The sequence below is a fragment of the Haliotis asinina genome, chromosome 2 (genome assembly GCF_037392515.1).
Source record: "Haliotis asinina isolate JCU_RB_2024 chromosome 2, JCU_Hal_asi_v2, whole genome shotgun sequence".
NCBI classification, from domain to species: Eukaryota; Metazoa; Mollusca; class Gastropoda; order Lepetellida; family Haliotidae; genus Haliotis; species Haliotis asinina.
This window is the reverse complement of record NC_090281.1, coordinates 7,642,938-7,661,164: the sequence shown is the minus strand read 5'-3', so window position 1 is coordinate 7,661,164 and position 18,227 is coordinate 7,642,938. Positions and strand designations below refer to the sequence as shown.

At 39.1% G+C, this 18,227-nt stretch overlaps 1 protein-coding gene across 2 annotated transcripts in view; it reads left to right on the top strand.

Moving 5' to 3' along the window:
* The window catches only part of LOC137273190 (protein crumbs-like), a 107,996-nt gene that overhangs the window by 53,294 nt on the left and 36,475 nt on the right, over positions 1-18,227 (top strand). The window contains exons 1-11 of one of the 2 annotated variants that reach the window (XM_067805688.1): positions 489-1,350; positions 6,669-6,767; positions 9,532-9,645; positions 11,060-11,202; positions 11,425-11,638; positions 12,241-12,418; positions 12,941-13,076; positions 13,484-13,637; positions 14,072-14,413; positions 15,534-15,842; positions 18,073-18,201. In XM_067805688.1, coding sequence (XP_067661789.1) covers positions 1,245-1,350; positions 6,669-6,767; positions 9,532-9,645; positions 11,060-11,202; positions 11,425-11,638; positions 12,241-12,418; positions 12,941-13,076; positions 13,484-13,637; positions 14,072-14,413; positions 15,534-15,842; positions 18,073-18,201 — 1,924 coding nt within the window. In that variant the 5' untranslated portion in view covers positions 489-1,244. Of the gene's footprint in view, positions 1-488; positions 1,351-6,668; positions 6,768-9,531; positions 9,646-11,059; positions 11,203-11,424; positions 11,639-12,240; positions 12,419-12,940; positions 13,077-13,483; positions 13,638-14,071; positions 14,414-15,533; positions 15,843-18,072; positions 18,202-18,227 lie in introns of those variants that run through there. The other variant, XM_067805687.1, reaches the window with a different exon arrangement.

Below are 18,227 nucleotides of genomic sequence, written 5' to 3'. Positions count from 1 at the left end.
AACTAATGTAGAAATGTTAGTATCTTTCAAATCAAGTGAATTGTTTTAAGATTATTTGGAAAACGTTCAAGTTTAGAAAGTATTGAAATGAAAAACACTGAATCTGGACTCAAATGTAAAATGTTTTCACATAATCTGTACATTTCAATAGGGTACAGGGGTAGACTACAGAAAGGAATAGGAGAATTGCTTGTGTTAGGAACAGCTATAACATATGTAAACAATTGATCAGATATGCTAAAAGTGTATATTTACTGTAGAATGTTCCCATGCATCATCACTGAGTTGACTGGCTAGCCACCACCAAGCACCTGTCTAACAGTGACAGGAATCCAGGTGTGCTTCACACTTATTACCTGGCCACATCGCTACCCTGACTCAACCACGCTCTGCCTGTTGTCCCCTTTACCGGAAGTAAACGACTTGAACTATCGACAGTTAGCCAGTCTCACCTAGCCAGGGGCAAGCTGGAACAGGGATCCTCGTTAACCTGTACTTACCTGGACAGTCTTTAAGGAAGCCTTTCAGCAGACTGTTACTCAGTAATTATGGCCAGGTGACATAAGACTACCATAGAGTGTCCAGACCTCATTTGTGTAGGAATATTTGCCAGAGGAGCTAGCTGGCTCGCTTGGCTGAGCGAGGTGAACACTGTGGCCTATTGTTGTAGTGGCTTGTATTGCCGGGATGGAATGAGGTTTTCCCTGACATGGCCTAGATTATTTCAAGGACTGTGTTACAGACATTCTAGCATGTGTTTTATCTTCTTCAGCTTCACCTATCTGCTTGGAGGGGATTTATTACCTGTACAAGGACACAGGTATTCAGTCCTATGACATACAGTCGACTCGCTGGATCAGTCGGCTTGTACTTGTTGTTGTTAGAATTAGGTGTGTCTGTCTCACACTGCCCTCACTGGGACTCCTGATCAGGAGACTTAATTACTGGGATTTGTTTGGAAAGGTTGTAAATCAACTGGAGATACCTGGCAGTTTCAGACCCCGCTGTGACCTCATTTGTCTAGCATGTGCTAGATGCATCACACTACTATTGAATGACAGATCGATAGAGACACAGACAATCCCTAATGTCACATTTGTGCCCATTTCGGGGCAGGAATTCCATCAGTTGGGTACAGTTATGGGACGCCCACAGACATGTTGTGATCGAGTATACTGAATTCTTCAACGGACTGGATTGAGAGTGAATTGTCTATGTGGTCTTAGTTTGTGTGTACTGGAAATATGTGTGTGACTTCATTCAAAATGGTACATGTGTTGTGGGTGTTATTGCCTGTGATTTGTTTTCCTGGTTGTTGTTCCCAACAGACAACTCCCACAGATACAACAGGTAGGTGATAATGGTGAAGTATGATCATGTTGGTTACAGCATAACTTGAAATAACATCACTGATTGTTGCTACTGTGAATATGTAGGCTTGTTGAAGTTTCTGTGATTGACCTTTACTCAGGCATTGGGATAATGGACCCAAAACCTCGACTCAACTCACTTAATTTTTTGAAGCCAGTTTTGCCTTCACTCACATAATATTTGTATATATATATATTCTAAAAGCCCAACCAAAACTGTCATGCTACTCATTTATTTATTTGAAGCCAGTTTACCTTCTGTTATTGATACTGACTCTGTATTCTAAGAATCAACTGAAAATGAATACATATTGTGAAACACTACCCAAGTGTGTTGAAGGAATGACATACTGGGTACTGATGTATTCGTGAAGCAATGGAATATGTGCCACTCAAAAGAAGTTAAACACATCTGATTCTTTCACATCTGTCTGGTTAATGGCCTGACTGTGTAATGTCAAAGTAATGCAAAAGTCTTGGGTCTTCTTTCATTTCTTGTGAGTTGTAAGTTGTTTAGTTATTGCTGACAGTCAGTATAGTTTTGAAGCTGTTTCTTTACACCCTCCCAAGAGTGGGATATTAGTGATTTTATCTTGAAAAATTGTGAACAGATACAGAAGTAGCTCATGTTGTGGCAGGGTCTTAGACACATTGAAAATATTGTTTCTGATTATCAGTAGTGGCACTGTGAGCTTCACCTCTTCACCATGAAGAGGACCGCTCATTTTTCATGGAGATAAGGGGACAATAGACCATCCTGCCTACTGGCTCCATGAGATAGATCTGGGAAGCTGACCCACAGCCCACTACACAAAAACATACAACACACAACACATACTTTATCAACATCAACTGCTGCAGTTGGTCTACAAGACGCTACAAACTGGTTTATATCCAGACTACGGTTAAAACTTAATATTTAATGATACTTGTGTTAAATTGACTTCAAGGATGTTTTCAAAAGCCTACTTGTGAATATATTCATCTTGAAGATATGGGAAACTTGATTCAGAATGGGCATATCATGGACACCTTGTACACCCCATGATTATTATATTATTTGAATATTTGTATAGCACTGATGTCTAGCTCAGCTCTTCAAAGGTGCTTTTGTTTTTCCATCAAGTATTGGAACAAGTATATCATGCATCGGTCTTTTGGCCATTACCAACACTAGAATTTAAACATACCATCAAGTTTAGCACTTACATATTGTTGGATGACAGGAGGAATAGTCATATGAACACATTGGATCTTCTTTAAACAGTATAAGGGTTTTCTTTAAGCAGCATGTGGGTATTGGTAAAGCAGTAAGATGTCACAGACCAGTATATGGTTGTTATTTTAGCAGTATCATGTTTGTGGAGCACATCAAGTTCCTTCTGGTGACCCTAATGGACCCTTTACTTTCATGGGTTAATATTGATCATAGTCTTTAAGAGATAATTATGCCTTGACATCAAATTGCTGTTGGTTTTGTAATGTTTTCTTATGATTTGAATTAGGAATTGGGTGTAAAATAATCTCCTCGGTTTCAACTGGACTTGGGAAAGAATTGTTGATATAGTTGGGATTTGTAGGCTGTGTTTCAAGGCCTGTAGGAGCAGTGTTTTTGTTTGGTTTTATGTCACTTCTGGCAGTGTTCCTGAACTGACACAGGTACACAACATATCACCTTTACACCTTGTCCCTCCATCGGCATGACAACCACCTGGGGTACCGTTATACAAAGCTATCATAATGATACGTTGATTGTAAGTCAAATACTTTAACACATACTTATATGGTGGTCGTAGGGCAGGGATTGTGTTGTACAGCAGCAACCAGGTCTTTAAGAGAAACTGAACATCTTGGATATATACACAAACATAACTTTATAACAACACCCTTCATTGTTTGAAAGGTGACGAAAAGAAGAGTGACAACTATTTTATTAATGACTGTATTAACGTTAAATATTATCTGGAATATACAATAGTACACTTATGAATATGTTTCATAGATGTTACTCCGACATTTTCCATGGTAATCACATCTGTATCTGCACAGACTGAACATGTCTCCTGTGTAATTTATGACCAAATTATAAATGGAAGTTGTGTTTATGATTAGAGAGGTGGAAATCAATAAGACCAAACTCAATGAATCATCATGTACAGGGGAATGTTACTTGTTTCATGTTGGTAGGCCAGTTTAGAATCAATGCTCAAACAACATTGTGTGCCCAAGCTTATTTTCTGTACCATCAGTAAGAAAGAGCTTTCACATGGTCTTTCATTGTGCTCAACAACTGGCGGTTAAACGTCGATAACCATTAGACCCGCAACTTGATTCACATCGGAATGCCAAGTATTTATGGGCAGCATATTTCCATCATTACTGTGTTTGTGTGACTGATCATCAGTTGGCCATAGGTCTAGTGTGTACACATACTTACATGATAATCTATACCTTGGAGAGTGCTCCCTATAAATTAACATGTGTGGGTACAGTCTTATAATGATCCCTATAGAAAACAAATAGTATGTACTTGCAATTGAGTATTAAGTTAAATACTTTTGCTTGTTGATGGATCATGTTTAAGATAAAATATAGTCAGAATACTGATTTTGTTTTCAGCAAAATCTTAAGCCCCTCAAATTCATCTTAATCTTTTTTTTTTTATGAAGTAGCATTGTCATCTTCATCACTATCTTGGAATTTAGCATATTTGTCTTAAATTGGGCTATATAAAGTAGACATAGCCTTTCATTTCAAAACCAATTAAACTTTTCATTGCTGGAAATTAAGGGAAAATGCTGAATGTATGTGTTAGGCTCAAGCTCAGTAGGGATCAGTATTTTGTAAAAGTGGTTTGCATAGTAATCACAAAGAAATACCTGTTTTACCAGAGACCATATACACGTTTTACAGATATATGACATTTGTCTGATCGTACATACATGGTACCCAGATTCTGTTAAAGAACTCTTGATTTAAACAATACCACCAGTTTCATATTTATATATAGACAAACTTGTACCAAACAGATACTGAGATAGTCTACTGTCAGTGTGAATGAATGACACATTGCATACTTATTAAAATAGGGAACATGTGGACATTAGCATGACGTACTCACAGTCTGAGGATGTCAAACACAAGAAATGATGACATGTTACACACAGTACACGTACATGTACTGTATATAGTGTGATAATAAACATTTGAGGTGTTGAATGCATTTACAGAGTGTTGTTTTGGATGAGATGCAGAAGATTTAGTCACAAAGTTAAATTTTGTACATGCACTTGAAACATGTTGACATACATATAACGTTGCATGGTTCAATAGATGAGACTCTGTATAGCTAAGTATGCCTGGCCAGTACAGGTGACATTTTGAATGCATCAGTGAATGACAAATGTGTTATCACGTTTAAAAACAACATCTAAAATGAATATTTATAGAGATACAAGATTATTTCAAGATTGGTTGTTCCAGATCACTTACTATGAACCGTTTCTCATATGTACTTGATACAACAGTGGGCACATGTGCTTACTACTGAACTTGAACACATGAGGCTGTGGACGTTTTTGGGTTTTACCTGTTTTTGCTTGTTTTTCAAAGAGAATGATCATATCAAATTTGAATAGCAAGCCAAGCTTTCATTATTTCACCTAGATGCTTTACAAGTGTTTTATGTGGCCTGGGCTCAGGTATGTTTTTATTTAACCACTGTGTTCAGTAATATTCCAGTTGTATGACAGGCTCTGTAGATAATCTGAACCAGACAATCCAGTGACTTGCATGGTGATCATGGATCAGTGACAGCAGACATGTATCTTCTAAGTTAACAAGTCAAACCACCTGATTGCACTAGTTGCCTCTTACTTGGGGAATGTGTTGAAAGACTGGTTATTACCCAGATAATCATGGACTATTGAGCTATGTGGGGATTGTACTTTGCCTGGTGTCAGCTGCAGATTCTGTGTTATGGATGCATGATATGATATCTCAATGCAATGGGTGCAATATTCTTTGTATCCTTAGAAAATAAGTTATGTTTCATTGGATGATATTTTTCACCACCTTGAATGATTTGTTTTGAATTCCTGAGATGGAAAGTAGTACAAGTATGTGTTGGTCAGAAATATCTATGTCAGAGGGCACAGTGAATGTTATGTTGACAGTAGTCATCAGGGAAATGGTAGTGAAGTTCTGTAAGGTGGGTGGTAAACAGTTTCTGGTTGTACAAACCTATTTGTACAGGAAGAACAAATCATTTATAACGTACAGATGTTACAATACTGCATCGCTCTCTAGCCTGTGCATCATTACAATTGCCATGGCAACACATCCTTATCAAAGACATTAAAATTCAGGTTTTTAAGTGAAAAACTTGGTTGTTCATCTAACATGTATGTTGCAGTTTAAGATTCAAGCCCTACTCTTGAATACTTCATGAAGGTTGTGTGTATTGAAATGTGAAGTTGTATTTTGTCACATGGAAGCTGGTGCAAGTCTAAGGCTGGTCTCTACAGCAGCCTTGTAACTAGTGCTATTGAGTTCCATGGGTTAAACAGTGTTTTATGTAAATAGTACATCAAACACACACCCCACACAATTGTCTTAATGGCAAAACAGAAACATTTGTGGTATGCTCGACCTTCCAGTGAGCTTCTATATTTGTCCGTTACTATTCCTACACACAATGTAATATTTAAGATATCCTTGATTAAACAGGAATGTAAGGTTTTATAACACATGGTTTGTCATGCTGTCGGCAGCCATGTTGGATGGGATGTGGAAAGAATACTTGTTTTGTGGCCCAGTATAAACACTCCGCCTTACTCAGATAATTGAAAGCTGTTTAATCCGTTTATGTCAATTAAACATTATTGAACTAAATCTACAAACTGATCAGATGTGCGTTTAGCTAACGTTCAAATTATATAAGACGACATGAATAATACTGAGGTAGACAATTTGATTGTTTTTGTATTTTGTTTCTGTCATGTTGGTATCAGCCACACTTCCAGCTTGAGAATTATCAGTAATTACAGACTGGTTTTGAGGTAGAGTGAGTCCAAATTTAACATCTGATTTGCATTGTTACAGCTGTATGGCGACTTTTGTTTGAGCCATTCATTGATTCTTGTCCTCATGCATTATTGTGTACTTGCTCATGCATTATTGTGTACTTGCTCATGCATTATTGTGTACTTGCTCATGCATTATAATGTATTCAGTAAGACTTTATAACTCTTTTATTGTCTTGTTGCTAGGTAATATATTTATTGAACAATGTTTCAGCGCAACTTGGATGCCATGTTGTGAATCTGTGCTTGAACAATGCTACCTGTGTTGCAAACCCTGATGAAGGGACAGTTTACAGGTGCATCTGCACACCAGGTAGGTGAAAGGTCAAGGTCACTCTGACCCTGCATTTGTAACAGAGTTAGGGAGGGCTTCACACTGCTGTAGCCAATGTTCCAGTACTGACATGACAGATCAGCTTATTGTAGGATGAAGGCTCAGACTGATGCAGATCTGAGACACTATCAATAAATTAAAGATACTCTGGTAAAAGAAAGATCTTATTCAAGGTGAATCAAGTTTCTTGTGTGCCCCAGACACATAACATATAATGATTTGTGGAACGTAAATGACTTGGCTGCCCATGCCCTCTCATTTACTCCAGTGAGTGAAGTTTTATGCTGCCTCGCGATATATTACAGCAAGATCAGACCAGCGGCCACCACAAAAGGCTTTCATTCAATGTACCCATGCTGGAATCAAGCCTACATATTTGGCTTGGCAAGTTTATGCTTTAACCAGTAACAGGCCCACCTAAGTAATTGAAGGAATTACAGCAAATTTGAAGGAATCGCATGTCATATGTAAACAAACGGAGCCCACTCGCGGAACAATTGCAGCCATATTGGGAATTTAGCGGTAATAACAGAAACACATCGGCCATATCGGAAGCAATGTCGGTAATACTTGAAACACGCTCGGCCGTCTTTAGAGATTTTTTGGCTCACTTCCGTGATTTGTCGGTCGTGAACGGAAACTCAGGCAGAAAAACATGGCGTCGTTCGAAGAAACACCCATCTCGGTGAGTTTTGTTTTTAGTTCCTACTATTACATTTTTATACTTATCCACCTTTGACCACCCGTGTTGAATGCGTTTAGGTATGAGGTGTTGTTGGAGCTATAGCTTATTTTTTTAGGAAAAGACTGTCACTGCAGAAGAGTGTCACAAGTCATGCCCCTGGAGGTTCAGATGTAAACAACTTCCAGGTTCAGATGTAAACAACCTCCAGGGGCATGACTTGTGTTACCGACATTGCTTCCGATATGGCCGATGTGTTTCTGTTATTACCGCTAAATCGCTGATATGGCTGCAATTGTTTCATGAGTGGGCTGCGTTTGTTTACATTTGAGATGCAATTGCTTCAAATTTGCAGTAATTCCTTCAATTACTTAGGGGGGCCGGAGTAACCTACTCCTTAACTCTGAACTCCATTTGTTACACAAAGCAGAATCAATACTTAATAGCTATCATCAAAATGTGTTGGATTAGGATAATCTAGAGGCATCAGTGTAGCCATTCTCACATTTTTATTCCCCCGGGATGTAATGCGGGGGGGATATAGTCAACGCCTCGTCCGTCCGTCGGTAATCATTTTGTTTCCGGAGCAGAACTCAGAAACCGTTCAATATTTTTAGACCAAAATTGATAGATATAGTAACCTCAGCCTACGGTTGTGTCTTTTACTATTTACAGATTTTTGGCATTTATATTTTTTTTATTTTTCCATGGAACATTTTGGTGTTCTTATGGTGGGGTGGGCTTCGTTTCCAGAGCAGAACTCAAAAACTGTTCAATATTTTTCTGCAAAACTTGGTAGATATATCAATCAGAACCTAAAGTGGTGCCTTTTGCTAATTACAGGTTTTTGTGATTTATTATTTTCTCGGTTTCCATGGAAACATTCGAACATAGTCTGAACATGGAGGGATGGGCTTTGTTTCCGGAGCAGAATTCAAAAACCATTCAATATTTTTCTGCAAAACTTGGTAGATATATCAATCAGAACCTTTTGTTATGGTTAAGAATTCACCGTGACAAACGATGTCAGAAATCCCCTTGTGAACAAACAAACCAGAACAAAGACAAGTCATAAACGTTCAAATTGTATTATTATGCAATGAGAGCAAGGTATACAAAGTCACAAGTCAATTTCACAATGCTGTTTACAAATTCAGTACAAATGAGACAAAATCTAAGTCAATGGGTCACAAAATATATATAGCAAACTCACCAAAGTCTTGGTGCCAGAGAGAATCAACTATGGCAGAATGTAAACACAGCGATCGGTTTGACAGCAGATAATGTAGGTCAGGCATTGACGGGTTTTGATGATCAAGGGTGGCAGTGATGTAACTCAGCAAATATGAATGAGTGTCCCTCAACACGACAACCAGCCTTTTTATATATTCTAAGTGATTTCCCGAAAGTTCAGGCACACACAGCTATTAAAACGAAATGTGACCCATCATAGCTAGTATTCAGAACAGTAAATGTTGTGACCCAATAATAATTATTACTTAATTAATAACAAAAATATACAGAAAATACACATTCGTAGCACTATAGTGGTGCCTTTTGGTATTTTCAGCTTTTTGTGATCTCTTATTTTCTTAGCTTCCATGGAAATGTTTCAGACATAGTCTCAAAAGTCAGAGGTGTGTTTCGTTTCCGGAGCAGAACTCAAGAACTGTTCATATTCTTCTGCAAAACTTGGTAGATATATCAGTCAGAAGCTGAAGTGGTGCCTTTTGCTATGTACAGGATCTTGTGATTTATTATTTTCTCGATTTCCATGGAAACGTTTCGGACATAGTCTGAAAATGGAGGGGTGGGCTTCGTTCCCAGAGCACAACTCGAAAACCATTTCATATCTTTCAACAGATCTTGGCAGATATATCAGACAGATCTTGAAATTGTGACTTTGCTGGTTACAGATATATGGCATTTATAATTTTCATGAATTCCATGGAAACAATTCAAACTTGGTCTAAAAAAAATGATGAGTAACTCCTTCAAACCTTTCAAAGATGTTGGGGCCGGGGGGATATGTCATCTTCTGATGACTCTTGTTATTTGCAGGTTTTACGGGTAAAAATTGTGAAACAGAGATTGATGAATGTCGGCGTGACCCATGTCAACATGGTCAGTGTATTGACATGGTCAATGGCTACCGATGTAACTGCACAGGTTCAGGTAAGTTGACTCATCCTGCAGCTAATTCATTCTTTTGGGCAAGGTGTGGTTGGGAGTAATGTGTGGCTAGGTAGTTAGGATGGATCAGACTGTCATTATGGTAGATCTTTAATTGTGTGTACTGTATACAGTTATTATCCCCCTGGCATGTAATGTGGGGGGATGTAATCGACATCTCGTCTGTCTGTCTGTCTGTAATCATTTAGTTTCCTATGGTTGTGCCTTTTGTTAGTTACAGATTTTTGGCATTTTTATATTTTTGTTTTTCCATGAAACATTTTGGTCTTAGTCAAATGGTGATGTGGGCTTCGTTTCCGAAGCAGAACTCAAACACCGTTCAATATTTTTCTGCAAAATTAGGTAGATATACCAGTCAGACCCCAAAGTGGTGCCTTTTGCTATTTACAGGTTTTTCTGATTTATCATTTTCCCATTTTCCATGGAAACATTTCGGACTTAGTCTCAAAAGTGAGAAGTGTGTTTTTTCTCCGTAGCAGAACTCAAAAACTTCTTGATATCTTTCTGCAAAACTTGCCAGATATGTGGGGCAGACCCTAAAGTGGTGCCTTTTGCTATTTACAGAATTTGGTGATTTATCATTTTCTCGGTTTCAATCGAAACATTTCGGTGTGTTTCTTTTCCTGAGCACAACTCAAAAACTTCCAAATATCTGTCAGCAAGACTTGGTAGATATATGTGGCAACTCCCAAAGAGGTGCCTTTTGGTACTTTTGGTTCTGGATTTTCATGGAAATGTTTTGGACTTTGTCTCAAAATAGAGGGATGGATCAAAATAGAGGCATTCCGGAGAAGAACTCAAAAACTTCTTAATAATTTCTGCAGAACATGCCAGATATGTGAAGCAGATCTTAAGGTGGTGCCTTTTGCTATTTGCAGATTTTTGTGATTTATTATTTTTGGGGTTTCCATGGAAATTTCAAAATGGAGGGATGGGCTTCGTTTCTGGAGCACAACTCGAAAACCATTTGATATCTTTCAGCAAAACTTGACAGATATTTGAGGTAGATCACAAAGTGGTGCCTTTTGCTATTTACAGAGTTTTGGCATTTTTATTTTTCTTTGTTTCCATGGAAACAATTGGGACTTCGTCTCAAAATGGATTGATGGACTTTGTTTTTGGAGCACAACTCGAAAACCATTTGATATCTTTCAACAGATCTTGGCAGATATATGAAACAGATCTTGAAGTGGTGCCTTTTGCTGTTTACAGATATATGGCATTTATATTTTTCATGATTTCTATGGAAACAATTCAAACTTAGTCTAAAAAAACATCAAGTAACTGTCAAATGATTTGTTGTTTCAAATATGTGGGGGCTGGGGGAATGTGTCATCTTCTGATAACTCTTGTTTCCATACAGATAAACATTTCCTCATTCAATGAAATATTTTAGGTTATAATGGGGACACATGCACTAGTGACATCAATGAATGCAACTTGACTCCCGGCGTCTGTGGTAATGGCTCTTGCGTCAACAACCCCGGCAGCTTCACCTGTGTCTGTCCCCAGGGCTATGATGGCATAGGATGTGTGGTGGTAGGTGCTTACATTGGTGCGAGAACTTCTTCCACCATCTTTGTCTTTTACATGGATCATAAACATGCCAGAGTGCTGCATTGTTTTTACAAATTGTTTAGAGAATGATATTGAAATGACCTTCAAATTGCTGTGCATTTGCAAAGCAGTTGAGTATTTGGATAGCAGTGCCGTGAGAGTGCAATTTGTAGAAATGTAACATACACTTGTATTTTTTCTAAGGATGTGGACGAGTGCTTGTCGACCCCTTGCAAAAATGGAGGCAACTGTACAAGTGGTGTCAACACTTACCACTGCAGTTGTCCCATGGGCTATACTGGACCAGATTGTGGGGTGGACATCGATGACTGCATCAACGTCACATGCAGAGGCAACAACACTCGCTGCAACGATGGTGTCAATGGCTATACTTGTGTTTGCAGGGATGGATACTCAGGTAAGGAGTCAGTGAGTTAGTTTTATGCCGCTACGGCAATATTCCGTTGTGGCAATATCATGACGAGGAAACCACAAATGGACGTCCCACATTATACCCATGTGGGGAAATGAACCCAGGTTTTTGGTATTGATAAGCAAATGCTTTATGTTCTGGGTTAACCCACTACCCCTAGTCAGGTATGGATGTATGCTCAGGGTTACAATCCTTATTACATTTGTGCAGTTGAACATAGAAGAGCACTTTTTCTAAGTAACTAGTGCTTTGATCTGTCAGTGTATGGATCTAACTCAAGTAGATCATCTACTCAGTATGTCACTGTTAGTCTGTTTTGCCCAACACTACATCCAGTCTTCTGTCCTTCTCTCCTTCCTTCTCACAACAAAACATCCAGTCTTTCATCCTACATAATATCCAGTCTTTTGTTCTTCACACCATCCAATCTTCTGACAACACATCATCAAGTCTTCAGACCTGCAGACCCTCTGACCAGTATTTTGTCCTCCACACCATCCACTCTTCTGACAACACATCATCAAGTCTTTTGATCCAAGCATCATCCACTTTTCTGATTTAGCTAATATACCTTTGTGTTCTTACAGGACTGCCCCCCGTGTGTAGAGACATTGATGAGTGTGCTGCTAACCCATGTTATGGCAACGCCACCTGTGATAACCTTGAGAACGCCTTCAGGTGCAACTGTCCACCTGGATTTAGTGGAAACAAATGTCAGACAAATATCGATGACTGTCAAGACAACCCTTGTGACAATGGGGGAACGTAAGTGTTGATGTTAGTACATGTAAGGGTTGCCTAGTTACACAGTGGTTGTGTAATGTCCTTGACAGTCAGTGGAAGTGGTGGTTGGTGACTGGTGGCTGGACAGACCTGATATTCTTACAAGAGGCTCTGAACCTGTAGTATTGTATGCAGGTTGTATGATTACAGACCCTTTAGTATTATTGGCAGATGGCTTGATGAAAGACCCTGCAGTATAAGTGGTGGGTCGCTTGATGAAAGACTATGTTGTATAAGTTGCGCGTCACTTGATGAAAGGCACTGTAGTGTTAGTACCACCGAGTTGCGTGACAAAAGAACCTGTAGTATTAGTGCATGATAACAGACCCGGTAGCATTAGTTGTGGTTTGCATGATGAAAAACCTTGTAGTATTAGTGGTTGATGCATCAGTGAGTTTACTTTCATCATACAGAAGACAGCTGAGGTGTAGTACAGTGGAAGAACGTCAAACACTCAATAGTTTTGTTGTCTTTACAAGTTGTTAATGTTGCTTTTTATTATAGTTGTAAAGATCAGATCAACTCCTACCGATGTGAATGTATGGATGGGTACAGGGGAGACAACTGCAGTGAGAACATACAGGAATGTCAGGAGGCAACAACAACATTGTGTAGAAATGGAGCAACATGTTCAGATGCGGTATGTTGATTTCGTTACCAATTGTTGAGGTCAACTTGAACTATAGTATCAAACAACAGTCTGTGCAGAGTTAGGATCCTTAGCTGTGTCTGGATCTGCTGGCTTTGCTTCAAATTTCAAATTTTTCCAGAAATATTCACTCGAAATATTCACAGATGAGCCAGATGAGATAAACCAGAGGAACGTCTTCATACTGTGCTTCATTGACATAAACTGTGCATTGTCAGACATTCACATTTGCTGACTTCTGTTCAGTATTTCACTCACCAAGGTTCATTTACTCAAAGCAATCTTATCACTCTGACTGTACTAAGCTTACATTGGGAGATTGTATAAGATAGCTTTGTGCAAGTGATCCCAGTATTAATTGTAACGATGATGCCCTACATTACATTCATTTTGTCCAGATCAACGGGTATGTGTGCGTGTGTGCACCAGGGTGGACAGGCACACACTGTGAGACAGACTACAACGAGTGCGACAGCAACCCCTGTCTGAATGGTGCCACCTGCCACAACCATACCAACTACTACAACTGCACCTGTGCCCCTGGCTTCTCTGGTATGTCACACACACACATAAATGTCTATTTCATGTAGAAACTCCTTAACACTCAACATTCATTGCTTCAGCACACAGTGTTTACATTGAATGATTTCATTTCATTCATCATGTTCAGCAAATGTATCTTTTTGATATTTGAAAGGGACAAGTTACTTTTTCATTTTATATGGAAATTGTATGTATAGACTGAAAAGGGATTCAGTTAATATTTGATTGGAAGTAAAATTAAGTTTAAAGTTTGAAGTTTGAGTCAACAAAAGTGCAGATCAAGTGAGTAGTATCAACTACTATGATTGTTAAGGCCCTGTCATTAGTGTTCATGATATCACAACAATAGAAAGGGTCAGTTTCACCAACTGTTAGTATTACCGTAGCCTCCCTGCTATTAACTTGTAACAGTCCATCTGATCAGTTTCATCTATATTTTCCAGGTTTTGACTGCTCTCGAAACTTCAATGAATGTAGTTCGAACCCATGTGAAAATGGGGGTCGTTGTCAAGATGGCATCAATAGCTTCACATGTAACTGTACATCAGAATGGATGGGTACACTGTGTGCGGACACATACAATGCCTGCACAGATCTGTCTCCCTGTCAGCATGGAGCAACATGTAACACTCAAGCACCAAGCCGGGATTACACCTGTTCATGTTCACCAGGGTACACAGGGTCCAACTGTGAACATAACGTGAATGACTGTCGCAGTGATTCCTGTCAGCCATTTGAACAGTGTTTTGATGGTGTTGGCAACTTCACTTGTGGATGCCGTGTTGGTAGGTTTCTCTTAATTATTAGTGAAAGTCAACAAGCTGGGATCAGCTTTCACGAAGTTGAGGACCTGCAAACAACAGTTCCAGTTTAAAACTGGTCTTCAGAAAACCATGCTTGTTGTAACACTAGTGGGATTGGTTTGTCAGGCTTGCTGATTTTGTTGATACGTGTTATTGTATCTCAAGTGTGTTGATCAATATTTATGATGTCAGTCACTGGATTGTCTGATCCCCTCCTTGATTATTTGCAGACTGACGTCACATGGCTGGTACATTCTTGAGGTCGGGGTTACACAATGCACACAAACAAAGAAACAACAAACCACTCTCTCCAATATTGAGTATTCATGCTGTTGAGTGTATTTTTTAGGAACTTTCTTGGATTTAGGAGACTGACAAGGAAACAGCCTGTATACCCTTTCATATGTTGATTTCAACAATCATAAGAATGAAATTAAATCAGTATGATTACACGATTCCGTTTAGAAAGTGGTCAAAAGCAACATATTTCATATTTGGGATTTCACTTTTTCAGTAAAGTACAAATTCTAATAAGTTTTTGCTTGAGTCCCTTTCACTTCAGTAGAAATCAGGGTGGCTGAGCGGGCTAGGCGGCTGACTTTGTGTGCTGGCGATTAGGTGCCTGACTCTGATGGTGCGGGTTTGAATCCGGGATGGGACTCAACCAAAAAAAGTACCAGAATTTGTACTTTACTGAAAAAGTGAAATCCCAAATATGACATATGTTAAATCAGTATGGTTTGGAAATTTCAAGGAATGAAATGGTGATAGGATGAACAAGTTCTTTAGTCATTGCACTGCTGGGTTCTACCAGCAATGTAACACTCCAGTCCCAGACTTTATAGGGGTGTTGAGGTAGCCTTATGGCTTAGGTGTTCAAGCATCATTCCAGAAGCAAAGGTTTGATTCTCTGCTTGGGTGCATGGGTGGTGGGAAACATTTCTTGTGACCACTACCCTGATATTGTAAATTACTGCATAAAACCACACTTGATCTGTTTGATTTTTAGACGTTGATAGGTAATAGAAAAGTAACCATACTTTCTCACCCATTCACTTGCCCCCCAATGAATTTGATTTGTTATGTATTTTCTTCTTCACAGGTTATACTGGAAATAATTGCTCAACTCCAATCAATTATTGTGATCCCAACCCATGTGTTCATGGTGATTGCACTTCCCATGCTGGGGGTTATACCTGTACCTGTGCGCAACAACTCGTTAACCTTACAGACTACACACCTGGCAGGGTACATGAATTCTACACAGGATGGCAAGGTGTAAACTGTGACAAGGACATCAATGAGTGTAATCAGACTGTTTCCGCATGCCTGAACCGAGGCCTCTGTCAGAACAACCAAGGGAGCTATGAGTGTTTCTGTGGAACTGCTGGAGGAGACAGCTATGGGATTGGTGAGTCAGTGATACACCTGGTCAGTCAGTGATACACCTGGTCAGTCAGTGATACACCTGGCCAGTCAGTGATACACCTGGTCAGTCAGTGATACACTTGGCCAGTCAGTGATACACCTGGTCTGTCAATGATAGAAGTAGACCCCTAAGTGATTGTAACACTAAGAAGATACTCCCATACATTATCATAGACCTGTGACTGTTGTAGCACAGTGATTGCTTTGAGGAACGAGGCCCATGTCATGGTACACCTTGTAGGAGTTTTTGTAGGACTGAATCGTCATGATTAGATCCAAAGAAATTTTACAATATGAGCAGTTTGCTGGTGTTTGGCATCCAAGACTCCACTGTCACTCTCCTTGGCCAAATGTAGAGGTAGCATCAAAATCAGGTACTATAATACACCCTGCCTTATCACCCACACTGCATATCTTGACCATTTTGAATACCAGTCACCAGTCACCCCCTATTAGGCTCGAGGTCAGTGTTCATGCGCTTGGTGAGCCCAGCAGCTCAGTGAGTGGTTACATTCTCAAAGACTTTAGTGCAGACTGAGTTAGAAAGATTTGAATCTAAAAGGCCGATGTACACACCAAGGAAAGAGTATTCCATTTGTTCCTAATCCTTTTCTCTATGCATAAAAAATGTTTAAAACAAAACAAAGAATGGTAGTGATGTTCCCTGACATCTCTCTCCCTTTGTGTTTCTGTCGTGTTTCCTCTGACAGCTGAACTACCCATGGTTATAATAGTTATAATAGCTTCACAGTTCCAAAATGTTCATACCAAGGAAATATACATCTGCTTTCCTGGCCTTAGTTTTGCAGTATACTGTTAAATAGTTCATATCAAAAGTTTTTCTTTTTCAAAATTAATTATTCTTGTGTATTCATTGTACCTACATACAGTAAATCTTCCTTTTCACCATAACACATTTTAGAGTAAAGTGGTGAAATTTACAATTTGCAAGAATATGCTTGCTCTCTTCTTGAACAGCTTGACTCTCACTGATTTTCAAAGATCTGCTTATTTGTTTTGTACCACATTTTTGAGTTTTTCAGCCCAGTGTGATATGTTTTTAGGGCAAGTTTAACTTTGTAGTCGGAGTGGCTCCTTCAGCATCATTTCTTAGTGTGACCAAGAGGCTTAAGATGCAGGCTGATCATTCTATAATGGTCTCATAATCTTCCTACTGCTTCTATTTCCTTCATGTTTTTGACCCGCTAACTACAAGTTATATGAAGTGTTGGACAAGGGAGATCAGGTCAAGGGAGACCCCAGCTAACATGCAACCTTCCCACAATGTTATTTTTACGTCATGATTTGGTTACGTCCACAAATTATGTGACTAGGACGTTATTAGAACATCTTAGATTAAAGTGATACCTCTACCTTATCACAACGTTACACATTACATTATCAGTCCGTCCTTCCAACATATTGTTCACACCTTGATGTAACGTTGTCATAACGTTGTGTGGACGTTCGTTTATATATTTTGTTTACTTGACATTTTAGAAGATGTTTGTATTTGCAGTTGACCATCTAATTATTTATCAAAACAATACTGAATCTAGAATGACTTTTGAATAAATCTCTCTTATCTGCTTTATTAAATGCGTTCAGTTGGAAAAAAAAACATAACTTAATGTTTGGAGGTTATGGGAATGTCATTTACATACATTGTCACAAAGTTAAACTTTATGTAACCAGGACGTCCCGACAACGTGTATTTCAGACCTAAGTGCAACATTCATATAATGTTGTGGGATTGTTCTGTCAACAGCTTGCCAGCACTGACCCATTGGAAAACCAATACATTTTATTACCCTCAGCCCGGAGCATACTTGATGGAACATCATATTTGACAGGGTCGAACAGGTGTTTTTTGTCTTGGTAATTTTTTTAATCTTTTTTTTTTGAAAACAACGTTATGTTTATGATGTCACGAGGACATTACTTTTGGGTTGCATGAAGGTATAGAAAATAATGTGAAAATGTTATGTTTGTGACGTCGTGGGGACGTTATTCTTTGGTTGTATGAACGTAGAAAAACACGATCGAAGGACATGTTTTCAACCCCACATAGGGGACGTTATGGGGACGTCATATGCTGATGTTCTGGGGACGTAAATGTAACATTGTGATGTCCTCAAAACATACTTTTGCTAGCTGGGACAACTGTTGTACAGTTGAATCTTCAAACCTGTATCTGAGTGCTGATGTTTCAGGCACTAACTGTGAAAGAATCTCCAGCTACTGTCTGCTGGAAACGGTGGGAGGAGTTCCATGTAAGAACGGTGGCACCTGCATCAATGGGGAGAGGAGCTTCTCATGTGACTGTGCACCTGGATTTTCAGGTGAGAACAGTGATCAGTGCCTTGCA